The 27,760-nt window shown below is 40.0% G+C and overlaps 1 protein-coding gene across 2 annotated transcripts in view; it reads right to left on the bottom strand.

The window, feature by feature from the left end:
* Nucleotides 1–27,760, bottom strand: part of GMDS (GDP-mannose 4,6-dehydratase) — a 551,379-nt gene that overhangs the window by 448,305 nt on the left and 75,314 nt on the right. For both annotated transcript variants that reach the window (XM_048839737.2, XM_048839739.2), the window contains exon 2: nt 6,735–6,779. In XM_048839737.2, the coding sequence (XP_048695694.1) occupies nt 6,735–6,779 (45 nt within the window). The remainder of the gene's footprint in view (nt 1–6,734; nt 6,780–27,760) is intronic.

A 27,760-nucleotide genomic window follows, 5' to 3' on the forward strand; every position in this document is an offset into this window, starting at 1 on the left:
AAAGTCTGAAAGAGAATGAAGCTAGTTGGTTGAGAGGGAATGCTACAAATCACTAATCTGAGCTGAACCTTATGTTCCTAATTATAATGGATAACAATATTTAGATTGTAAGAGCCTTGGGACAGGAACTGTGTCATTTATATTTTGTACAATATTGCGTATATTAATAGTTCTTACAAAATAATTATTAGTAATTATTAATAATTATCTAATGATGAGGGAGAGTACAGAGGCTAAATCTATATATGAAAACAAAATGACTAAAAAACAAAGCAACAATTTGTAACAAAACACCACTCCCCCCCCCGGAACTGAAATTCCTAATTACCAGTACAGATTAGTGATTTCATACAAGACAATACTAAGATTCCCTACTTGGAAGCCTAGCACCATTTCTTATACCGGGATTTGATGAAGTTACATTAAATGAACATGGACAGACAAGTTGCTGTCTGCTCACACCAGCTTCAACCCCCTCTATCTGATGTGCATAAAAAATGGTTACCTACTTCAGCTGTTTTTCAAGATGTGTTGCTCGTATCCATTCCATTTCAGGTGTGTGTGTGTGCTCACCACATGCACCAGTGCCTGAAGTTTTCCTCCAGTGATATCTGTAGGGCCAGCTCTAGCGCCCTCTGGAGTCGTGAGCATATGCGTCCGTATAAGGGGTGCTGCCAGCCACCCCCACCCCACTTCAGTTCCTTCTTGCTGGAACTCTGACAGAGGGGGAGGGCGGGCAGGTAGTGGAATGGACATAAGCAACACAACTCGAAGAACAGTTACAAGAGGTAGGTAACAGTTTTTTCTTCAACTGCTTGCTCACGTCCATTCCACGTCAGGTGACTCACAAACAGTTCCTCTGGAGGTGGGCAGAAGTTCATGAACATGTCTATTTTAACACTGCTCTGGCAAAGCCAGCAGCATCTCAGGCCTGCTAGGCGATGACATAGAGGGTCACGAAGGTATGGACAGACGCCCACGTTGCAGCCCTGTAGAGGTCCTGGATCAGGACATGGGTGAGAAAAACCGATGCCTGCGCTCTTATTGAGTGAGCTGTCACTAACTGTTGAGGTGTAGCCTTTGCCTACTCGTAGCAGGAACGGATGCAGGAGGTGATCCAGAATAAAATTCTCTAAGATGACGACACCAGGAGACCCTTCATTCTGTCAGCCACTGCACTGAAAACTTAAGACTTGTGGACAGGCTTGGTTCACTCAAGGTAGAAAGCCAGGGCACGTCTGACATCCAAAGCATGCAGACGCCGCTCCTCGTTGGAATTGTGCAGCTTTGAGAAGACAACTGGCAGGAAGATGTCCTGATTGACATGGAATTGTGATGCCAGCTTTGGCAGGAAGGCTGGGTGAGGGCACAGCTGGACCTTGTCCTTGTAGAAAACTGTATAGTGGGGTTCGGCGGTTAGAGCCTTAATCTCGCCAAAGTGATGGCTACAAGGACGACGATCTTCCATGACAGGTGCAGGAGAGAGCAGAATGCCAGGGGCTCGAAGGGAGGACCAGTGAGCGTAGACAGAACTAGGTTGAGGTCCCACTGGGGAACCGGATCATGGACCTGCGGGAAGAGCCTTTCCAGGCCCTTAAGAAGTCTGATCATCATTACATGTGAGAAGACTTATCTGGATGGGAGGATGGAAGGCCAAAATAGCTACCAGGTGCACCTTGATCGATGAGAATGCCAGCCCTTGGTGCTTTAGATGTATTCCAGGATGGACTGTAAAGATGACTGAGAAACAACCACTAGTATAACCACTTGCCAATGCAAGAGGATGTTCCAGCACCGTCAATGGTGGTAAGGAGGAACTGAAGGGGGCAGTGGCAGCACCCCTTATATATCGACGCATAGGTGCGCTACTCCAGAGGGCGCTAGAACCAGCCCCCTTTGGATTCCACTGGGGGAAAAACTTCCAGCACCAGTGCGTGTGGCAATCACACACACCTGACATAGAATGACCATGAGCAAGTACTCAAAGAAGAATTACATTAATCTGAATGGAGAGAATCTGGTACAACGCTAGAAACACTGAAGCAAGAAAGCACCACTCCAAAAACAAGCATGCATAAAAAAATGGCATACTTAAATCACAGTTGAGAACATTAGACTTGTAAAAGTTAGAATTGTCTAAGATCAGCTGTATGTGAGATCCCTATCTGTATTTTCGAAAAGCACTGGTACAATGCTAAAGCATTATCTACCAGCATCTCCCATAGAAACACACATTTGGTTTTATTTTCTATGTACTGAAGCAAAGGGCATTCCCCCATGCATTGCTGTCCTATCCTTGAAGCCCTGCATCTCAGCTAAATATCCCCTTCACAGACAATAACTGGATGGAACCCCCTATACACCCTATCTATGCCTATTTCTTAATTGGCCAGAGTGATTACAGTTGAGAGATTCTAGGTAATTCCTGCCCTAAAGGAGCAGCGAGCACAAGCTTGCACAGCATTCTAAGTCTTTAACAATATACTGGCACCAGGAATCATACCCAAGTATCCCACATGGCCATATATGGCACTGCCATTAAGGCCAAGATCCAATAAAGCACTTCAGAACTTGCATAAGTTAAGTACACAAGTAATCAAGCCCATTGACGTCAATGTCACTATTCATGTGTTGAAAGGTATGCACGTGCGAGTGCTTATTAGGTCCTGAATCAGTAACAAATACTTTTTTAAAGGACTTTATACTGTAATTAAGAATGCTACCATCCTTAATCTCAGCTCATGCCATTGTATTTCTCCCCACCCTTCCACTTTCAACATCATGAACAAAGATTGGAACATCAAAGTAAATTTCCTTATTCATGTGCTTGAAGGGAACCCATTTCCATTACAACCAAATATCAGCTTATCTGTCTGAATGTGTATGAGGTGACATTGTTTTTGACACAATAGGTCAGGTGACAGCAACTATTATCCAAATAGTTATAATAAATATCAGAAAGTTTAAAACTATAGATATAGCATACCAAATTTTAGCCAATGATAGAATATTAACAATTGCCATTTACATGACATGTTTCAGTTTCAAATCCCCTTATAAATAGTAAGTTAATTTTCCTGACACATTAAAAAATTAGTTTGGCCAATTTGGCCAACATTACTAAGGCCAGAAAGAAAATATGCATTTTCACCAGTTTTTTTTTTTTTTAAGACCTACAGGATGATAAAGACTTCAGTCCTACCAGAAGAGATTTCTTCCTCATATGGCATCTCCAATTCTGTTTATGCACGATGGGATTAAAAACAAAAAAAAACCCCAAAGACAGCAATAACATCTGTCATAAATATAAAGGGAAGGGTAAACCCCTTTGAAATCCCTCCTGGCCAGGGGAAAGCTCCTCTCACCTGTAAAGGGTTAAGAAGCTAAAGGTAACCTCGCTGGCACCTGACCAAAATGACCAATGAGGAGACAAGATACTTTCAAAAGCTGGGAGGAGGGAGACAAACAAAGGGTCTGTGTGTCTGTCTGTAGTTTTCTTTGCCGGGGATAGACCAGGAATGGAGTCTTAGAACTTTTAGTAAGTAATCTAGCTAGGTATGTGTTAGATTATGATTTCTTTAAATGGCTGAGAAAAGGATTGTGCTGAATAGAATAACTATTTCTGTCTGTGTATCTTTTTTGTAACTTAAGGTTTTGCCTAGAGGGGTTCTCTATGTTTTTGAATCTAATTACCCTGTAAGATATCTACCATCCTGATTTTACAGGGGGGATTTCTTTATTTCTATTTACTTCTATTTTTATTAAAAGTCTTCTTGTAAGAAAACTGAATGCTTTTTCATTGTTCTCAGATCCAAGGGTTTGGGTCTGTGGTCACCTATGCAAATTGGTGAGGCTTTTTATCCAACATTTCCCAGGAAAGGGGGGGTGCAAGTGTTGGGAGGATTGTTCATTGTTCTTAAGATCCAAGGGTCTGGGTCTGTAGTCACCTAAGCAAATTGGTGAGGCTTTTTACCAAAACTTGTCCAGGAAGTGGGGTGCAAGGTTTTGGGAAGTATTTTGGGGGGAAAGACGCGTCCAAACAGCTCTTCCCCAGTAACCAGTATTAGTTTGGTGGTGGTAGCGGCCAGTCCAAGGACGACGGGTGGAATATTTTGTACCTTGGGGAAGTTTTGACCTAAGCTGGTAAAGATAAGCTTAGGAGGTTTTTCATGCAGGTCCCCACATCTGTACCCTAGAGTTCAGAGTGGGGGAGGAACCTTGACAACATCTTTCAATGGGTGTTTAATACTAGTGTATTTATTAAATTGTGTTGGAAATTAGTTTGCCTTTGTAATCACACTGCAGAATACAGAAAGAGCCATGCCCACAATAGGATGATCAGAAATATGCCACCTACAAGCTTTAGTTTAACAGTTTCTGTTTGGTTAGAGATGTTTTCATCCAAAAACGGTGTTAGAATACTATACTATGAACCACTTAGGTAGGACAATTTTCAGCACAGATAATGTAGCACCCAGATACTGTGATGAAGTACCTATGCAGATAAGAAGGATATTTACTCTCAATGGAAGTTCTTTGAGATGCGTGGCCCCTATCTGTATTCCACATGCTGGTACACATGAGTGCCACGTGCCCGAGCCCAGAAATTCTCACAAGCAGTACCTGTTGGCTCACACATGTGCACCCATGCACACCCTGACCACAAATCCAACAGGATCTGAAGCAGAGGGGATGGAGGGCAGGAAGTGGAAGATAGGGACCACACATCTTGAAGAATTTCCAGTCACAGTAAGCAACCTCGATTTCTTCTTCAAGTGCTGGTCTCTATCTGTTTTCCACACATGGGTGATTGACAAGCAAGGCCTTACACTACAAGTGGGTGCAAGGAAGCCAGCAACAAAAATGCATGAACTAAGCAGAATAAAAACTATTTACAATTATATTGACAGGTTCTAGAAAGAAGCTGAAGGAAGAGAGGACACAGGATTCCGACTAGACCATGCAGCAGTAAGAAGGAACTGGAGAGCCGTCAACCAGCACTGGTTCTTATACCCTCACTCAGGAGCATAAGGAGACCTACTGCACATATGCAGGCTAACGGGCACTGTTTGTGAGAATTTCTGTACTCGGGCACATAGTGCACATGCATACCCACATGTGGAATACACATGGGGCCAGCACTCAAAAAAGAAGTTAGAATGGGTCTCTCTCAAAAAAAAAAAAACACTTTCTACACTACTCAGAGAAGTGTGCTAAAAACCTGGTGGAAACAATCATGTTTAAATGTGGTTATAGCCTGCACAGTTCTGGTACCAGTGTGAACAGGGCCAGACTGCACAATTTTATCTGTAAGAAATGTAGGAGGGAATGCCGAAGCTGCCTACACTAAAAAAGTGTAGAGTTCTTTTCCGTTTGGGAAAGGGAAGCAAACAGAGAAAATTATTAACTGCCAACATACACAACAGTGAAAATCACTATTGTAGAAACTACACAGGTCTCCTTGTCCCAGAATTTGAATTATTCCTAGCAGATGTTGCTCCAAAAAAGAAGGGACAGAAAGAACAGAGTACTATGAAAGAATGTAAAAGATGCATAAACACTCAGAAGGACAGGTGAAGAATAACCAAGTTGGTAGAGATGGTAGAATTAACTAGGAGTGACAAGATGAAATGAAGAAAAAAAATTTAGGATGGATATATCAAGAAAAAAGTTTTCTTATGGTGAGTTCTATTAAGCTGTGCAATAATTTCCAAAGGAAAGTAGTGGAAGCCCAGTCTCCCTAGACACTTAACATTAGACTGAATTAAAAAAAAAAAAAAAGAGAAAATAAAACAATACTGCATTACTAGGGAATGGGCCACAAGTTAATAAGCGTTCTTTTTCTCTCTTTGTTGTATGATTAAGACTATGGGACAGCCTTTCACTACTGAGCAGGCATACACCTGTGGCTATATAGTCACAACAGTACCAAGTAATTGTGTATCGTAGGATACGGTAACTGTGTGACCTTTGCATTGCTGACATCAAAAAGAACATTACTGCTGTATAATCCCTGGGATAGGCATGTGACAAAAAAAAAAAGATATTTATTTTCCTTGTACTTAAGCCTATCAAAGTCCAAGTCACTTCACAGCTTACATTAGAGTCCAAACTCAAGGACAAAAGATGTAAAATGACAAGTCTCACGCATTTGGTTGCATCAAGGTTAGTAAACAAGGCTCAGATTCTTAGCACAGAAGTCATAAATCTGAGAAAGTTAAAAAAACCAACCCTGCACAATACTACACTCCAGTCTAAACCTCCATAAAGAACCCAGAATGCCTATTAGAAAGCAACCTCCGGATTTAAATTTTCAATATGAGCCTGCCATGGATTAGCAAGGTTTTTATTGCTTAGTGCAATTTCAAAATTAAAAGTTATTTCACTGGGAGTAGTTTTTTTTTTTTTGTTTTTTAAATGTGGTGCATTACATCATAAATTATTCCCTAATTCTTTTGGCTTTCACAAGTTGCCGCTTATCTAAGTTAGCGGGAAGCATGCAAAGCAGATATACCCAGAGGAGGAGAGAGAATCCACCAGTGGACACTAGATGATAAATAGTACAATAAGCTGGCAAGATTACAGGCTAGGCTGCACATTCTTTACTAGAGTTTTGATTTGTTATCTAGGGCTGAGTGGAAAACATACGCAAAGGAGGACAGCAGCAAAGGAAGCTAGAGGTTGCTGTATCCAAGTGTTTCCATCAGCCTGCAGTCGGTCATTGAGTCACTCACCTCATAGCCCTTTTCCAGCAGGAACTCAGCCAAGTACGAGCCATCCTGGGAAAAGAAAGAGATAGGAAAAAGTTAGAAACAGTGACTGGGCATGGAAGATTTAGATTCACTATGGTCTTTAAAATATTTTGAATCTGAATCTACTGGATCAAAGCATATATTTCATTTAAAACAACAACTAAAGGGCACCCAATTTTTAAGTTTGACTAGCAGTATGGTTTAAGATAACCCATCAGCAGTAACTTAGAAACTTCTGTCCCTCCTCTCCTTAAGCCTTACACCAAACTCCAATTTAATGCCTTGAGGAGAAGGAGGTGTTTCGCTGTGTATATCAGAATTGGACTATTTCAGAGATCAGGAGGAGGAAGAAAAAAAATAAAAAAATCGGTGGGGCCATCAGAGAGAATACTGACCGCAGACACTGCATGTTCTTTTACCAATTGACCTCTGTCTTAAGCACCACTGATCATTCCATATAATATTAATGCTTCCATGTCTGTGACAGAACATGGACTAGGCCTTTTATTTTAATTCTATTTACTTCATTTGTTTGGTTTCTCAAAATGCCTTTATCAAAACCTATATTCCAATGTACAAACATGAATGTAAAAACTATATTTGTGGTGTGCGTGTTGCTGGGTTTCCTGATTTTGCCTTTTTTGGGGGGGGGGGGGGTAATTTCATCTTGTTCATCACCACTGATAGGATTACCACTAATTATAAATCATTGTATTACACTTATCAATGTATTAAATCTGGCATTATTGCAATGATAGAAAAATGTCTCTATAAACAATATAAAAGCCACATATAGAAAATTAACTGGGCATCCATTCCCTGCAAATTTCCCTTCTTCCTATTGTTATTCTCACATTCATTATTTGTTTAAGACGACAATGAATCACACCCCAATTATGCAAAAATGTATGTGGGTATTGAACTTTACATATACAAATTGTTCTACTGAAGTCAATTAACCTGCTGTAGTGATTCCTTAAAGGAAATGGGACTACTCACACACAAAGTTTACAACGTGCATACGTCTTTGCAGGGTAAGGCCAAAGACACTATCTACAGTAAAGTGAACACATACATTCATTTAGTCCCATTTTTAAAGACATTTTCAGTCCAGCAAATTGTGCTACTTGATCTTTCATTTAATGACAGCCTGGAGGAGGGTGAAAAATAGTAAGTAAACCTTGTTGCTGAATTTGGAACTTGAGATGCACTAGGAGGCTCTAAAATGACAGGGTTGCCAGTAGAGAGTGTTTACTATATTGATGCTGAAGTTGTGCATAAATCCATGCAAAATGACAGGGTGTGGTATACAAGGGACACATTTTGTGGTTTATTTAGAACTCCAGCAGCTTTTCTTATGACTCTGTGACCTAAATATTCTGTTTTATAGGCTTTTATAGACCAGTGTGGAGAGAGAGGAAAAAATAAAAAGACTCTTGGCATATACATAATTTCTTCTACTATATACATGATATACATGCATTCAGCTTTTAAATGCTCAGAGTCAGACAAAAATCAGATTATGATGCTGGTTAATTTGGAACACGACAAGCCAGATCTGCCATGCCACCAACGGAAATGTTGGAATAATCTGTGGTTCCATAAATCAAAGGACAAAGAATAAGACTCAACAGAAAAAGCATTCACAATATAAAATTTACAGTAGAAAAGTCCTGGGAAGTATGAGAGGTTTTTTAGAAGCAAGCAGACCTGTAATTTACACATTTTTTAATCCCCCTAAGATGAAAAAATAAAAAAAGTGCTCAGTGTTCTGCCTTGGCTGCATAACCTGTTAAAAAAGGCAGAGGTGAGAGTGCCAGAGACCCAGAGAGAGAGCGTGAGCCTAGGGGCTTGGAGGGAGGGTAGGGGGAGAAAGGGAGTGCTGTGATTTAGAAAGTTGATGTGAAACAGACCTAACCAGGATTGAACCCTGTCAGTAAGGTCTTGTTCTTCTCACCCGGGCTGTTTCTCAAACTTTCCAACCACACTGGAACATTCTGAACCAGCAGTGGCATTCACTTCCTTTGCACTTCCTTTCCAGGTCTATCAAGTGATAGGGCATGGTTTTACAATGAGTGGGAAACAGGGAGCAAGTGCAAATGCTACTGGTTTCTGGCTTTAACACAGCACAGCTGATTTACTGTCTGGTAATCTCACACAATGCAGATTGATGTGGTCCTGCTCTGAGATATAGTATCACAGTTAGTCCTAGAGTTTCTCATTACCCTCCCCCCGCTACCCACCCCCTTTTTATTTCAGTGTGGTAGCTGTCAATGAATGCTGTAATCAGAACAGTGATTAAACTGACATAAGTTTACAACTTCTAGGTACAGTAAAGTTTCAATCTTTCTTAATGAGATTGAGGAGCAAAGGATATTAAATGGCTGAACAAAAGCGGATACCTTCCACTCCACAAACAATTACTAAAAATTTGGGAGCTCTATTTACTGAAAAAAATGGAGGGAATATTTAAGGAAATGTATAACTATACTAGATTGGTTTTTCAGTCTGTTTTCAGCTTTTGCTTTCTTTGAGTCACATGCCCCCCAGCCATTCCATTCCATCCATTCTTAACACGCATTAGTCTAGAAGTGGTGTGGAACAATACGAAGATGACGACTCATGCAAGAAACTAAGTAAGGCCTGGGGTTTTCTTCCCCCAACTTAAACTATTTATAGGGCAATCCTGATCCTAATTCTTAATACTCAAATGTGGGGACTAGCCACTTCTGGTAAGTGGAAATCAGATACAGAGCGTTTAGTCTAGATCTGTTCAAACCAAAATCCAGGTGAAGATTAAACAAAAGTTATTGATATCTGTCTCTGCTGTCAGATCACTGCACTTTTGTCCTAGTGAACTTCTGGCCATCTTGTAACTGACACCAGATTTAAGTATTTTAAGCCAAAAAGCCCCAAGACCATACTCAAAGGAGGACATTAAAGTTCAGAAGAGGATACACAGTGTCAAGTGTTGGAAAGCTTGTTTTGCCAATGTCTCTTGCAGATAAAGGACTTTCATTTCCAGTGTGAATCTTTCTGTAGCAATATGCATGAGCACTTATCGCACTTAAAAGCCACCTGCAAAAAACAGCTTCACTTTACTTGGAAACTATCCCAAATGTGAAAAAAAAAAAATGTTTTATTGGTGATGTGCTCTTTTCTTTGTTTTAGAGACACTTAAGTTCTCTGGTTTAATTACTGTATTTTTAAATGTAAAGCACACTAATGAAGTATGATGCATTTTGATATTTTGTTGAACAATATCAAGACTGGAAGTATGATGCCCCATGTCCATGAACAGAGCAACCATTTTAATAGCACAGGCTGGGTTGAAGAAATTGCTTTTAATAAGGTTATAACAAGGTTTGGCCCTGGACAAACGAGCCAGATCAAGATTAGCTTTAGCCCGATGTGGTCAAAACCAAGTTTAACTGCTTTGGCTTAGTAGGTGATGCCTTATCTGCATACTGTAATATATTGGGCTTGGTTTCAGAGTGGCAGCCGTGTTACTCTATCAACAAAAAGAACAAGTACTACTTGTGGCACCTTAGAGACTAACAAATTTATCTGGCCATAAGCTTTCGTGGGCTAAAGCCCACTTCATCAAATGCATGCAGTGGAAAATACAGTAGGAAGACACACACACAAACAGAATGAAAAACAGTGCTGCACTTTGTCTACAGTCCTCAAGGCCATATTTGAGGGAAAACTTTAAAATGTTCAAAAAAGGACTTCATATGGGGGAAAAAAAAAGACTTGTGAACTCTAAGTATTTACCTGATGTGTTAAAGCTCCCACTCTCCAAGTACAGTAGTTGTTTTATTATGACAATTTGTATTCTAGCCAAGTCAGACTAGGAAAACAAGTGTCCTTTTGTCTATACAGACCAAAAAAATGAAGGCAATGAACGTATATAAATGTAAACCAATGTCATATTCAAAAAAGGTTCCTCACTTTCTTGCAAGTTTCTGTAACAGGTTAACTGCAGTATTATGTAAGTATTATCAGGAGGGAAAATTATAAACTGCCAAAAAAAATTTTAATTCTACTTCAGATCTTGCTCTTTTGCAAATCAAGTATCTGTATGAAAAACAAAATTACCATGGCATTTGCTAATCTGTGCAACATTAGAATGTACAACTGTTCTGCTGCTAAACTATAGTGTTAGACATTTAAGCAGTAAAGTGAATTAAGTTTTTTCTCCTTTGCTTTTGCCCCTAAAGGTGGTCCTTCTCTTTCCCTCACCTTCATATATCTTTATGCATAATATCACTATTATCTATATATTAGAGATTTTCAAACTTTAGACTGAAGTATTCAATTATTTACAATTAAACAACTCCAAGTCATAGGCACAATTTCTACAAGAAACTACCATACCATCCTAACGGTACTGATGTAAACAGAGTAAGCAATCCAATTTTATGTCAAAAACCCATGTTTATGCACATAAATCAGGTAGCTAGATACAGTTAGCTGAACTGCAGGTACAAATGCCATTTTTTAACTCCTAAGTGAAATCTCAGAGACCGGGGACAGGTGTTTGGCTCATAACAGTTCAGCCTTCATGCAGCTCAGTCTACATCCCGATAAACTATCCGTCTTCCCTCTTGTACTTTAATACAGAAATAGGTGCTTCAGATTTCATTCATCTATTATCCTCATGTACTCTAGGGTGTTAGTACTTGTGCAATGTTACCATGCAGCTGCGAATAAAAGCCTGGAGGAATAGAAGACTGGAATAGCAGCCTCAGCTCTGACATTTCTTGTTTTGTGGGTTTAATTTAAACAACAATACAGCATTTTAGTGCAATGTTCTTCCATTTATTTTTTAAACATCTTCCCTTTGATCATACCGAATTCATTAATATCAGTTGAAGCCTTCCAGCTGAACTGTTGCTCTGACTAGGAGAACTAATAGTTCTGCAATTTTTTCAGGGGGACGTGCCATATTCTTTTCATTACACTTTGGCATATTATTTCATTTGCCAGGATCTTTCCCATACTTAATTTACACGTTGTTCCTAACATTTCCATTTATATGGACCTGACTGTGCACCAATTTTTACTTTGCAACTAAGTCCCAGTAAAATAAATGGAATACTGTATAGTAAAGCTGTAAACCTCTCAAAACAGATATAAACCCCTTGAAGAGTAGAAACTTAAAATCTGAGGTTCTCCCCCATACCACTGATCTCATTGAAATCAACAAGCAATAAATGTTAAGACCTACATTTTCAAAAACCATTTGCTGATTTTGAGTGCCAAAAATCCAGTATGTGATTTCCAAGCATGATGAGCACATGTGCTTAAATTGTAGCTGGGGGGAGGGGTTTAGGTTGGACATTAGGAAAAGCTTCCTAACTGTCAAGGTGAGTAAGCACCGGAATAAATTGCCTAGGGAGGTTTTGGAATATCTATCATTGGAGAGCTTTAAGAGCAGGTTAGACAAACACCGGTCAGGGATGGTCTAAATCAGTGCTACTCAAAGTGGTGGTCTGTGGACCGGTGTCTGTCTGCGAACCATCGGCTGCCGGTCTGTGTGCACATTGGAAAAAAAAATGGTCAGTCCCCCACATCAGATAGCTTGAGAAGCACTGGTCGAGAGGATACTTGCTCCTACCTTGAATGCAGGGGACTGGACTAGATAATCTCTCGAGGTCCCTTCTATGATTCTATGTTCCTCCTACTAAAGTCAAACGGAGTTACTGGTGCTCAATAGCTTGGAAAAGAAAGAAGGCCCCCAAGTTAAGTTGTGCACTCAAAAATGTAGGCAGACAATAGTAGAGGACACATCTGAAAATTTAAGTCCAGTGAAAAGAAATATTAAGGAAAAGTTTCTTAGCAAAAATGAGGACTCTGAAGACAAATGGTTTTTAAAAGGTTCTCAGATTTTTATCAGACCAACACCAAATACAAGATTTCTTCTGGGTTGAGAATTTGTTCAAGGTCAATCAACACAAATTATAAACTCTTTACAGCTGGGGTTTATGCCATGACTTAACAGTAATTTCCTCTGCCATGCAGGAGACCAGTGGTTATTTTCTACCCATAGCGGTCTCTCTCCATGTGAGAAACAGGGGTTGGGAGCACCAACAAAGCTGATGGCGGGAGAGCTTCATGCTCCTTGGTAGCAGCCTATTAATAAATTAGCAGCAATGAATGATGGGTCTACACTCATTTTCAACCCTCCCTAGCTAAAATAATAATGACAACCACAAAATGGGGGCATTGAAAATGGTTGGGAAGGGAAAGGAGGTAAAACATTTAGAATGCTTTTCTGGATGTGAAGGCATTCACACAAAAAGACATGTACACAGAAAAATCCCACACACAGAAAAATTAAGAAAAAACTCATCTTGGTACTTGTAATAGGAATACAATGAGATCCTTACTATAGCAGCATAATTGTTTTGTTCAACTCAAAAACTTATCTCCTGTTTTCAGAGACAAGTGCCCATTGTTAACTACCAAACAGATTACACAACTCACGCCAAATATACAATACTAACCAAAAGCAAGAAAACCGGGCCCATTTCAAATAAAGATAGAATTAGCGTTGTGCAAGGTGCTGGAGTGATAGTAAAAGAAAGTGAAGTCTTCTATTCACCCACACAGTAAGTACAGCATGGACAACAGCTATATACACTCATATATACATAAAATAGCATGAGCTGTGGTTTTTAGCATGTGGCCGCCTACAAGTATATGGACTAATACCAGCAAGTAATTTTGAACATCCCCCTGCTAACAGCAATATACCAGATCATACCATTTTCAGTGACTACAAAACTGGGTCACAGATATGAATCAGAAAAAGATGTGACAGGTCTGTAGCCCAACAACAAAATATTCACCCTACTGAGTATCTTCCAATATTTAAATGAACAAATAAGCTATCACCATTATTAGCAGTTGACTCCTCTTTTGTTTTTGTCTTGTTTTAAATTTGTATTTAGAAATGGAAACCTCAAAAAGAAACAGGAACACCTCCGTGAAATATTAGAAAATCAGCCAGACTGAGACACATTTCAATTTTTGTTTTGGACACCAGCCACAGTTTGAAAGAAAATTTACCTTGGATGGAGATCAACACAAACCCTACATAGAGACAAGACAGACTTCAGTGACTCCTCCTTTGGAATAACAATGGAAAATAAACCATAAGAAAACAATGTTTGTCATGTGATTTTTAACAGGTAAAGGATTCACCAATCCTGGGGCAGGGAGGTATAGAGGATATCTGCCTGCAGCAGCCTTCCCTCTTACATCCCACAGAAATTTACCCAGAGGAGAGGAAAGCAGGAACATTGCTCCCGCAGGTGCCTAGCATAGAGGAGAGATTATAGCCACTTTCAACACTGCAGTTTCCTCCCCAGAATTAAGTGAGCTTTCCAACACTGACGCTCAGTTCTTAGTATATGCCACTTTCTAAATCTGGTCCAAAACATTTATATTTTCCAAGCTGACTGTCAGGGCAATTATTCACACCATGCCAACAAAAGATCACTGCTCTCATAACTGAATTTGCACAGGACCAAAAGTCGACGGGGGAGATCTGAGGTGTGACATGGGAAAGATCAAGTATTTCAACTTCATTGTTTTGTTTTTTCGTAGAGACCTAATTGCTCTAAAATAACATACAGAAAATCATTTGAAAGGTGCCTTATTTATGGAGAAATTTATAGCCAAAATGTAGGAAAATTCTTGTTCTGTTTGTGTTGGAGAAGCAAAACTAAATTTACTCTAATTTTTATGTTTTGTATGCATGGAAATTTTGGTATAAAATAAGGAATGCACTTGGTTTGAACTTTATAGCCCTTCTATATTTCAATTTTATATTCTATAGAATTTGCTAAAGAGTACTGGGACAGCGATGCTGCCATTAATGACATCCTCTGCAGCCAATGGAGTGCACTGTCACCCTCTGTCCCTAGCACTTCAAGTTCTGAGATAGGTCTTCACTGACAATCCCTCCTCTCAACTAATTTCTGATGGTCAGAACATCCGAAACAAAAAGTCTTTAATGTGCCTATGATGGACTCAAGAATCAACAACCAAGAAAGAACAGGGCACAGATAGTTAAGAAGACTGTTCTGCTGTGTCACTCCCTTTTCTTAATAGGGCCACTTCAAGATGCTTACATTGTGACAGGACTGAATGATATGTTTTTCAAAAAAATCACCATTCACCATAATTCCATGTATGCAATGCATTTTTATTGTGCCTGCAAGTACCTTCATATTTTATCAGATTTTTTTTTTGAGCAACAGTGTAAATATCCTTCAAAACCATTTTTAAAACAGTCCAGAAACTTTAAAGTATCTGCTGTATAGTGCAATCCAAAATAAATGAAATACCTGGACTGGACTATCTGAGGTAAATCCTGATTTGACGTGTCAAAACCTCCAGGTAATAAAAGTATTCAGCAATTCAGACAGTACATACACAAGAAAAAAAGAACAAACAATGGCATTTACGAATGAAGAAGCTTAACTCTCTATAGAAAATCTGTGTTTAAGATATTTTATTAGATTAAATATAGCTTGGTTAACATTAGCTCTTAAACTTGATATTCCTATGGCACAGACACCTCTTTTGTAAACATCAAATGTTTAGATTGCACATGTACTGACATTCCCACTGGCAAGAAGCCAAGCAGGATGGGGGGGGGGGAATCTAGGATATAGACTGCAAATGGATTAAATGTTTTTTCAGAGAAGGTTGAAGAATGTCTCTTATAATTTGCAGATACCACACAATACCTTGTGTAACAAACTTGGTGGTTATCCTTTGGCAGTTTAGAAAAATCAGTTTCATTAACTGCCAAGGTTCTTGTCCAAATGCTGATCAGACAAAGTGAGCAATGAAGTCTGCTTGTTTATCATATCTGTCAGAAACACGCTTAGGGACAGGCAACCCTGCTAGAAAGTCACTGGGATATCTGGATAGCTTCCTTTTATTCAGAATACAGTGAAAATCCTATTTATGAATTGAGTTATAACACCACACAGACAAGGCACAGGCACAGCGGTTATTTTAGTGCACAAATTCAGGTTGCCTTATGATCCTAACAAAGTTCCTCATAAGAAAGTAAGTTGTTGAAGGTGACCGTGTTGTTGAAGCAAATGCAATATTATAGCTTAAAATATTCCTACGCCAGTTCTCTTTAAATGCAGTGTTATTTTATAATCTTACATCTATGAAAACAGAAGAACTACTATTTAAAGTCCTTTCACAAAGACGACTAAGAAATGTCAACACAAATTACTTGAGAGTTTTTCACAAACATCTCTTGCTTTAAACTTTTCTTATTTGCTGTTCCATAGGACCTGAAATTGTCTAAATTTAACTGACTTTACAAGCTGTGGTGAGATTGAGTACATAGGGCAAATTTTAGCCATTTTTGTCTGTATTCACAGTAATTTCCTCAAATCGCAGGGTTTTTTAGCAGTTATTTTGAATTGCCTTGCATCCCGGAAACTGCAGGAAATACTAAGGAAACCTCCCTGTCTAATTTACTTCACAGGCTGCTCTCTAAAATTTATTTCTGATTAGGTTGACAAAGTACTGAAGCCAAACACTACAATATTATTGGTTTAAACATAAATACTTTAGATTTTCAAGGAAAAAAATCCTTAATCCAAAGAGCACAGTAGTTTGTTAAAGCTAAACATATAGGAAATGTTTACTATTGTTTTTTGCAAAACACCACTTAATCACTTTAACAAGATAAATAAGACTCTTTTGGCTAACATTGCTATGCTGTTACAGTGAACGTCCATAACATTTAGGAACAAAACCTTTCATTAAATTGTAAATATTATGACAACAGCGAAGTACAGTAGGGCCTGATTTTTAGAGGTGCAAGAACATTAACAATGACAATTGACTTAGAAATTTTGGCGCTCAACACGTCTGGAAACCAAGCACATTAGTGTAAGAAGTTCGTAAACCAAGAAAATGTGTATGTGTGCTTTTTTTTTAGGCTGCAACCTTGATGAAACCATAAAACGAATGTCTGGAATGACTAGTACCAAATTTTTAAACAATGCTTCTACTTCATTTAAATACAATAGGCCAAAGCACACACAATTCCCCCTGAAGTAATATCTGCTTATTAGTTCAATCTTGGCATATCTCCAATTCACAAGAGCAATATATAGTTTAAAAACAGAATTGTCACACCTTGCCTCTTAAACATTCAAACATTTACACATGCATATTGATGTAAACTAAGAGAACAGAAAGAAGACAGCTTTATTTTCAATATCATTGCAAAAATAAATAAACCAGCACTGTATAATAATGTGAAAACTACATTTTAAACAACCACTCACATGGCCGTCATCACCAATGCAGCTGAACCCTTCATGATCATGAATGGATTTTATCCTCACAACACCCATGTGAGGTAGAGAAGTATTCTATTTTACAGATGTGGAGGGGAGCAGATTAAATTACTTGCTTAAATTCACACAGGAAGTCCGTGACTGACACAGGAATTGGACCTACGTCTCCCATCTCAGTCAAATTCCCGCAGTCCCTAAGCCAACCTTCCCAGTCTAACAATACTAAACAGGACTATTCAGATAAGTTAAACTACTCTTGTGCATACGTGTTTCCTGGAGTAGCTCTTAGTCACATGTTTTGTAAATCTGAAAATACATTTGTGATGTTGCAAGTTAAATATGAGTGGAATGAACTCAAAGTACATGGAAGTATTTCAGCAAAGGTAAGGGTATCATCACAACCCCATTCTCTTCCCTGCCACCAAACTGTTATCTGATAGAAAAAAAATTCACTGATACTAATTTGTGGGGTTTGGGTTTTTCCCCCCCAAACAGGAAGCTGTTTATATAGCATTATCTAGAGAAGAGCTCTGTAGTGGTGACCTACTTTCAGATATGGGTAAAAGTACTCCTTATATCCTAAGACATCATGATCCACCCATTGGTCATTGCATACTATATTTTCCAGGTCATTCATTCGGATTACTAAACAAAATATGAAGCATGTTCATAAATGTAGGCAATTCTCTAAACTACAGACTACTCCTACTTCCAAATACCCATAAATAAATCTGAAACTACAGTATAAATATTTTTTTCATCTGTCACTTATTTCTTTAAGAATGGTTTATTAGAAATGCTATCTTAACAGCATTAGGGAATGCAAAGGTGTTTTAATGGTTATTTTCAGTATAATTATTAATAAAGTTGTTCGCATCTTACACTTCAATCAGTCTTGGGTGATTATTTGGTCATTCCAAGGCGATGGCCAGTGCTCAATCTCCAATATTCTCATTTAGAAAGCATCTCTCTTTCCAAAGAAGAAAGCAATCCCAGACCACTAGTGAGAATTTTCTCACAAGTTTCTAAATTCCAGGGCAAATTTTGGTTAACATATGGGAATACACATTGATGCAGGAGTGTTACTGTTTTCATTGATTTGTATACAGCCATACATATATACCTTAGTGTTTAAGTTCTGATCTGAGATATGCACAGATTGGTCTTACTGTATGCATACACACTTCTTCAGCTTAATGGTGCTGTCAAATATATGACAGGTTTCAGAGGAACAGCCGTGTTAGTCTGTATTCGCAAAAAGAAAAGGAGTACTTGTGGCACCTTAGAGACTAACCAATTTATTTGAGCATGAGCTTTCGTGAGCTACAGCTCACTTCATCAGTTGTTTACCGTGGAAACTGCAGCAGACTTTATATACACACAGAGAATATGAAACAATACCTCCTCCCACCCCACTGTCCTGCTGGTAATAGCTTATCTAAAGTGATCAACAGGTGGGCCATTTCCAGCACAAATCCAGGTTTTCTCACCCGCCACCCCCCACACAAATTCACTCTCCTGCTGGTGCTAGCCCATCCAAAGTGACAACTCTTTGCATAATCAAGTCGGGCTATTTCCTGCATAGATCAAGGTTTTCTCACATCCCCCCCACCCCCATACACACACAAACTCACTCTCCTGCTGGTAATAGCTCATCTAAACTGACCACTCTCCAAGTTTAAATCCAAGTTAAACCAGAACATCTGGAGGGGGGGGGGTATGATCCCACTGAGAGTTACCAAAAGCAACTACAGCATTTGCTCAAGAAACTTCCTGAAAAAGCACAAGATCAAATCCGCACAGACACACCCCTGGAACCCCGACCTGGGATATTCTATCTACTACCCAAGATCCATAAACCTGGAAATCCTGGGCGCCCCATCATCTCAGGCATTGGCACCCTGACAGCAGGATTGTCTGGCTATGTAGACTCCCTCCTCAGGCCCTACGCTACCAGCACTCCCAGCTACCTTCGAGACACCACTGACTTCCTGAGGAAACTTCAATCCATCGGTGATCTTCCTGATAACACCATCCTGGCTACTATGGATGTAGAAGCCCTCTACACCAACATTCCACACAAAGATGGACTACAAGCCGTCAAGAACACTATCCCCGATAATGTCACGGCTAACCTGGTGGCTGAACTTTGTGACTTTGTCCTTACCCATAACTATTTCACATTTGGGGACAATGTATACCTTCAGATCAGCGGCACTGCTATGGGTACCCGCATGGCCCCACAGTATGCCAACATTTTTATGGCTGATTTAGAACAACGCTTCCTCAGCTCTCGTCCCCTAAAGCCCCTACTCTACTTGCGCTATATTGATGACATCTTCATCATCTGGACCCATGGAAAAGAAGCCCTTGAGGAATTCCACCACGATTTCAACAATTTCCATCCCACCACCAACCTCAGCCTGGTCCAGTCCACACAAGAGATCCACTTCCTGGACACTACAGTGCTAATTAACAATGGCCACATAAACACCACCCTATACCGGAAACCTACTGACCGCTATTCCTACCTGCATGCCTCCAGCTTTCACCCTGACCACACCACACGATCCATCGTCTACAGCCAAGCTCTGCGATACAACCGCATTTGCTCCAACCCCTCAGACAGAGACAAACACCTACAAGATCTCTGTCAAGCTTTCTTACAACTACAATACCCACCTGCAGAAGTAAAGAAACAGATTGATAGAGCCAGAAGAGTTCCCAGAAGTTACCTACTACAGGACAGGCCTAACAAAGAAAATAACAGAACGCCACTAGCGGTCACCTTCAGCCCCCAACTAAAACCCCTCCAACGCATTATTAAGGATCTACAACCTATCCTAAAGGATGACCCAACACTCTCACAAGTCTTGGGAGACAGGCCAGTCCTTGCCTACAGACAGCCCCGCAACCTGAAGCAAATACTCACCAACAACCACATACCACACAACAGAACCACTAACCCAGGAACTTATCCTTGCAACAAAGCCCGTTGCCAATTGTGCCCACATATCTATTCAGGGGACACCATCACAGGGCCTAATAACATCAGCCACACTATCAGAGGCTCGTTCACCTGCACATCCACCAATGTGATATATGCCATCATGTGCCAGCAATGCCCCTCTGCCATGTACATTGGTCAAACTGGACAGTCTCTACGTAAAAGAATAAATGGACACAAATCAGATGTCAAGAATTATAACATTCATAAACCAGTCGGAGAACACTTCAATCTCTCTGGTCACGCAATCACAGACATGAAGGTCGCTATCTTAAAACAAAAAAACTTCAAATCCAGACTCCAGCGAGAAACTGCTGAATTGGAATTCATTTGCAAATTGGATACTATTAATTTAGGCTTAAATAGAGACTGGGAGTGGCTAAGTCATTATGCAAGGTAGCCTGTTTCTTCTTGTTTTTTCCTACCCCCCCCCCTCCAGATGTTCTGGTTTAACTTGGATTTAAACTTGGAGAGTGGTCAGTTTAGATGAGCTATTACCAGCAGGAGAGTGAGTTTGTGTGTGTATGGGGGTGGGGGGGATGTGAGAAAACCCTGATCTATGCAGGAAATAGCCCGACTTGATTATGCAAAGAGTTGTCACTTTGGATGGGCTAGCACCAGCAGGAGAGTGAATTTGTGTGGGGGGTGGCGGGTGAGAAAACCTGGATTTGTGCTGGAAATGGCCCACCTGTTGATCACTTTAGATAAGCTATTACCAGCAGGACAGTGGGGTGGGAGGAGGTATTGTTTCATATTCTCTGTGTGTATATAAAGTCTGCTGCAGTTTCCACGGTAAACATCTGATGAAGTGAGCTGTAGCTCACGAAAGCTCATGCTCAAATAAATTGGTTAGTCTCTAAGGTGCCACAAGTACTCCTTTTCTTTTTGTCAAATATATGTTTACTTATCAGATGACTTAAGGGGGACGCAGACCCTGCAACCTGGCTGCAGTGACTGGAGATGGAGAAATTCTTCAGTACTTCTAATGTTGCCATCAGGTTTGTGTGGGCATAAATACTTCTGTGAGAAGTATGGTTGGGCTGGTAATGGACTATGGTAATGGTAATGGACCAACTATGGTTGGGCTGGTAATGGACAAGTTTCTCATTCTACCCTCAAATGCACAAGAGCAGAGCCAAAATGGCCATCTTGCATCAAGCTTACTAAAGGCAACTGTAATTACATGCTAAGCACTTATAGAATGCCCTACAACTTCCATTGCAACAAGAGACAGAATCACTTTACTGAAAAACAAAATAATTCTTGCTCTATTTAGGTGCTACATGCACATCTTCACTTCCTAATTTGTACAACATTATCACTAATTAGGACACTTCTATTCTGAAGTAGGCACCCAATTTACCTATTAATATACAATAAGTATACATTATGCTGAAAGATGGTTTTGTGCACTTACTCGCTGATACACAAGAAACGCCCATATGCAACACCAGTTAGCTCCAAGAGGAGTCAATCCTGTATGTCCATCATGCACAGAGACAAAAATCCTTGCACTCTTACTCAACGGTCACTCAATTCTTACTCAGGCAAACTCCCATTCAAGCTAATGGCAATCTTCTTGAATAAGGACCAAGTATCAATGCTACTGACACTGTATTTTATATATGTATTAAAGGCTATTAATTCTATGACAATAATGCACTAAATTTCAGTAAAATTAATGTTTTATAGAAACTTAAATTTTTTTAATTTCTTAACTAGAACATTTTAAAATTGCTTCACAGAAAACTAGAATCAAACACATTGGATGAAATTTAACATTTCACAACCCAGTGATCATAATGACCTTTGAGATGTGGTCAAAAACAGGAAAGAAATAGTGATTAGCTGAGCCATATGTCAAATACAAATCTGTGTGTCTTGTATGTTTGTTCCACAGTAACGTCCAGCCTCTCAAAGCATTCATATTCTCACTAGAAAGAATAGTACAAAGAGTCAATCGCCACAAAAAATTCTAACAAAGCTCAAATATTAAGATGGTAACTAAATTGTTCCATGCAATAGCTGTGACTATTTTCAGAGATTGGGCCATGTAACTACAGTACAACTGTTCAAACTACAAGAGGCTACTAGATTTAATTTTGTTTTAATATGCAAAGCCCTTTTTATGTATTATGCATAAAAAGAGAAATAAAATTGTATACTTGTGCTGATTCCACATAGTAAAAGTTCAAGTTCCACAATGTAAGATGCATTTTTTCATGGCTCTGATACCTTATTCCAACACTTCCATACTGAGGAGTTCTGGAGATGCTTACATGTGTGTCATAGTGCCAATTCTCAGAGTTTAACTCTTAAAACAATTCAAGAATTTGGATTAGACACCATGCCCTGCTCCACCTGAGTCTTAGCTCTTAAGAACAAAGAATAGTTATAGCCTATTTCTCCCCAGTAGGTTTCTCAGCACAAAACAGGCAGAGGAAGGAGAGTCTTATCTGGGCTCAGTTATTTGACTGCCACCGATTTCCTGTTTGACCCTGGGAATGACACCTCAGTGGTGTGGTGGGCAACTTTATTAATATGTGGAGGCATGCAGATACGACAATACTGTTTACCACATAAGAATTTAGGCCTTCCCTGATCCTGCAAATGCTTAACTTTAGGCACATGAGGAGTGCCATTTAAATCAATGAGCTCGTGAGCAAATGAAGGCGTTTGCTGGAAACAGGTCTGCAGGTAAATTCATCTTGCTCTCTGGACCAGCTGGTTCAGCAAGACCCATTTCAACTCCCAATCTATTGAATTTGTGTGGACCAATAACCTCCAGCCAACTGCAAATGTGTCTGAGTCTTCTCTCAGTGAAGGATCATTAATGTAAAGTCGCAAAGTTTGGGCAAAGCACTCCAAATAATAATCTTTAACTACCATCATTACCTCAGAGCCATGTGAAAACTCTGTCTATGTGCCATTTATCAATTTATTCTCAGAAAGGCAGTTGATTTTATGGTTTCTATGCTCTTAATATCTGGAGTCTCACTATAAAAAAAATGACTGATATTTGTATAAATTTAGTGATGCATTGGATTACAATTCCAAAACAGATACTTCAGTAGAATCACTACTACCAAACCACTGCTGTGAATGAACAGCTCCTTACTGCCTTTTAGACCAGCATTTCTCTTGCAGCCAGAACCACTCAGCTATATCATGCATGATATTTTAAAAATAAGATGCAGTAAGGGAGGTACTACTGAGGCTCTAAACAGTTTCACTGGCTGTCCAAAATAACCAGTCCAAAAAAAACTCACTAGTCTAAAGCAAGTAGAAACTTTGCCCAGGCAAGGCGACTAAATTGGGCTGGGGAGCAAGTGGCTCCTTCGTTGCCCATTAAGAAGGAAGAAAGCAGCAAGCACCCCAAATACCACTACTCCTTTAACAGACAGGAAAGGAAGGGTAGGCAGGAAGTACAGTGGAAAGAACCACTGCTCTTTTGCAGAAGGGGAGGACAGAAGCAGGTAAACAGAGCAGCACAGATGCCATTTCTCCTATCAAAGAAGAGAGAAGCTGGACCCTGCTACTTTCCCCTGAGAAGAGGGGGAGAGGAAGGAACAGAGTGACCCATGTAAACAGCTTTCTGCTGCACATGCAAGAGCAAATTAAAGAAGTAAGGGGCCCAGAATTAATGTATTTAGTGAAGAAAGGAGCCCAGAATTTCGTGACTTGGTGTGGGGGTAAGAGACAGAATTTATTAAGTGTGGAGGAATCAACATTTGGGAAACCCAAAATTGGTTTTATTTGGAGAAAGAACTAGTTAATTGGTGTTAGAAAGATGTACTCATGTAATTTTAATTAGTACAGCCTTTTTGGAATAAGGGAGAGGGCTTGGCAACACAGTCTCTTTTTTATATGGAAGTAAGGTCTCGAGGATGCTTTTCAACCCATACAGTTAACAACTGCCATTATTTTTATTATGGTAATATGAAACTTACCAGCCTCCAGAGATTCCTCCCTGGTCTGCTCTGGGATATTAAGAGAGATGATTGGCCCTTAAGAACATTAAATAGAAGCTTCTTTAGGAATTCACAGAATTACCACATAGCTTTACAATCACTAAATATCTTTGCAGGTAGTGTCTGAAAACAAAAGGCAGGTAATTGGGTAATCTAGTCAGGGAGCAGAGATAATCAACTGAGGACCAGCAGGAATTTTCTCCACCTCTGTCCACCATCGACCAGGTGATGCATTGTAGAACAGTTGACAAGAAACATTACAGGTCTCCTCACTACTCCCTGCCCCACATGAATTTAATTAGCAGAGAGCAATTATTCCCAGAAGGTTAAACAATAAAGGTCTATACAGCACTTTGGAAGGAGTAGAAGCGAGCCTCCCAGCCCAAGTCAGACTTGGGCGAGCAGGGCTCATGCTAGTGATCTAGAAATAACTGTAGACAAAAGCACCATCTACTTATCTATATTGAGAGCACTAGCACAAGTCCTGCTATCCCAAATCTGTCAACCTGAGCTGGGAGGCTCGTTTCCACTCACTCCAAAAAGTTGTGTAGACATACCCGAAAAGTCTAAGAACCTGCTTAATCTGCCCTTCTTACCCCAGTAAAACTCAGTGTTGTAAAGAATTGAATCCCAGATAGATAAATTATACAATCTGAGATGGCAATTCCTATGCCCATAGATTTTTCATCAGAACATTTTTAGTTAGGTGCTTTCATACTCATTAAGACTCTTCCGTTTTCAAAATCACACGATATTAAAAATAAAAGTTACACAGGTTTTAAACACGCAGTACAGTGCAGCTAATCATGGTTACATCTTTTAAGATACATTAACCGTTACATAGCTCCATTATGTACACTAATGGGATAATAAGACTTAACTCCTTTGTAAAGCACTTTCAGATCTATTGATAGGAAGTACTACAAAGGCTAGATATTACTATTATATATGGCATTGAATGTTAGGTTCCTTCAATTGAATGAGTAAGTCTCATCCCCGAAGAATTTACAGTATAAAGGCTCAGTACAGTATGGTCAAAAACAAAATTGTCAAACTGTTGACAAATTAAGTGATATGCAATATGGAATGTGTGCAGTTTTATGAGTTTTTGCAGAAGTTGGAGATAGCTTGGCTGCCTATCCAACAAGTATATGGTATGGTGTACATAGATCTTTCATAGAATATCAGGGTTGGAAGGGACCTCAGGAAGTCATCTAGTCCAACCCCCTGCTCAAAGCAGGACCACTCCCCAACTAAATCATCCCAGCCACGGCTTTGTCAAGCCTGACCTTGAAAATTTCTAAGGAAGTTGTCATAAATATAAAGGGAAGGGTAAACACCTTTAAAATCCCTCCTGGCTAGAGGAAAACCCTTTCACCTGTAAAGGGTTAAGAAGCTGGGATAACCTCGCTGGCACCTGACCAAAATGACCAATCAGGAGACAAGGTACTTTCAAAGCTGGGGGGCGGGAGAAAAAGTCTCTGTCTGTGTGATGCTTTTGCCGGAGACAGAACAGGAATGGAGTCTTAGAATTTAGTAAGTAATCTAGCTAGACATGCATTAGATTATGATTTCTTTAAATGGCTGAGAAAATACGCTGTGCTGAATGGAATGGATATTCCTGTTTTTGTGTCTTTTCGTAACTTAAGGTTTTGCCTAGAGGGATTCGCTATGTTTTGAATCTAATTACCCTGTAAGGTATTTACCATCCTGATTTTACAGAGGTGATTCTTTTTACTTTTTCTTCTATTAAAATTCTTTTAAGAAACTGAATGCTTTTTCATTGTTCTTAAGATCCAAGGGTTTGGGTCTGTGGTCACCTATGCAAATTGGTGAGGATTTTTACCAAACCTTCCTCAGGAAAGGGGGGGTAACATTTGGGAGGATTCTGGGGGGAAGACGTTTCCAAACAAACTCTCTCTCTCAGTAACCGGTGTTAGACGTTTGGTGGTGGCAGCAAAAGTCCAAGGGCAAAAGGTAAAATAGTTTGTACCTTGGGGAAGTTTTAACCTAAGTTGGTAAAAGTAAGTTTAGGAGGTTTTCATGCAGGTCCCCACATCTGTACCCTAGATTTCAGAGCGGGGAAGGAACCTTGAAAGAAGGAGATTCCACCACCTCCCTAGGTAGCGCATTCCAGCGCTTCACCACCTTCCTAGTGAAAAAGTTTTTCCTAATATCCAACCTAAACCTCCCCCACTGCAACTTGAGACCATTACTCCTTGTTCTGTCATCTGCCACCAGTGAGAACAGTCTAGATCCATCCTCTTTGGAACCCCCTTTCAGGTAGTTGAAAGCAGCTATCAAATCCCCCCTCATTCTTCTCTTCCGCAGACTAAACAATCCCAGTTACCTCAGCCTCTCCTCATAAGTCATGTGTTCCAATCCCCTAATCATTTTTGTTGCCCTCCGCTGGACGTTTTCCAACTTTTCCACATCCTTCTTGTAGTGTGCAGCTCAAAACTGGACACAGTACTCCAGATGAGGCCTCACCAACGTGAAATAGAGGGGAACAATCACGTCCCTTGATCTGCTGGCAATGCCCCTACTTATACATCCCAAAATGCCATTGGCCTTCCTGGCAACAACGACACACTGTTGACTCATATCCAGCTTCTCGTTCACTGTAACCCCTAGGTCCTTTTCTGCATAACTGTTGTCTAGCCATTCGGTCCCTAGTCTGTAGCGGTGCATGGGATTCTTCCATCCTAAGTGCAGGACTCTGCACTTATCCTTGTTGAACCTAATCAGATTTCTTTTGGCCCAATCCTCTAATTTGTCTAGGTCCCACGGTATCCTATGCCTACCCTCCAGTGTATCTACCTCTCCTCCCAGTTTAAGTGTCATCTGCAAACTTGCTGAAAGTGCAATCCACACCATCCTCCAGATCATTTATGAAGACATTGAACAAAACCGGCCCCAGGACTGACCCATGGGGCACTCCACTTGATACTGGCTGCCAACTAGACATGGAGCCATTGATCACTACTCGTTGAGTCCGACAATCTAGCCAACTTTCTATCACCTTATAGTCCATTCATCCAGCCCATACTTCTTTAACTTGCTGGCAAGAATACTGTGGGAGACCGTGTCAAAAGCTTTGCTAACGTCAAGGAACAACATGTCCACTGCTTTCCCCTCATCCACAGAGCCAGTTGTTATCTCATCATAGAAGGCAATTAGATTAGTCAGGCATGACTTGCCCTTGGTGAATCCATGCTGAATGTTCCTGATCACTTTCCTCTCCTCTAAGTGCTTCAGAATTGATTCCTTGAGGACCTGCTCCATGATTTTTCCAGGGACTGCGGTGAGGCCGACTGGCCTGTAGTTCCCAAGATCCTCCTTCTTCCCTTTTTTTTTTTTTTTTTTTTTTAAAGATGGGCACTACTTTAGCTTTTTTCCAGTCGTCTGGGACTTCCCCCAGTCACCATGAGTTTTCAAAGATAATGGCCAATGGCTCTGCAATCATATCCGCCAACTCCTTTAGCACTCACTGATGCAGCGCATCCGGCCCCATGGACTTGTGCTCGGCTAGCCAAAACAGTTTAGATTTACTCATCTACATGAGCAGGGAAACCAGACAGTATATACTAGAGAGTATAGGAAAGACATTTATGTTCTATTGTAACAATGAATTTATTAGAAATATCCCAGTTTGTTTATTCTCTAATTTCTGATTGA

Source organism: Caretta caretta, chromosome 2 (assembly GCF_965140235.1).
Source record: "Caretta caretta isolate rCarCar2 chromosome 2, rCarCar1.hap1, whole genome shotgun sequence".
NCBI classification, from domain to species: domain Eukaryota; kingdom Metazoa; phylum Chordata; order Testudines; family Cheloniidae; genus Caretta; species Caretta caretta.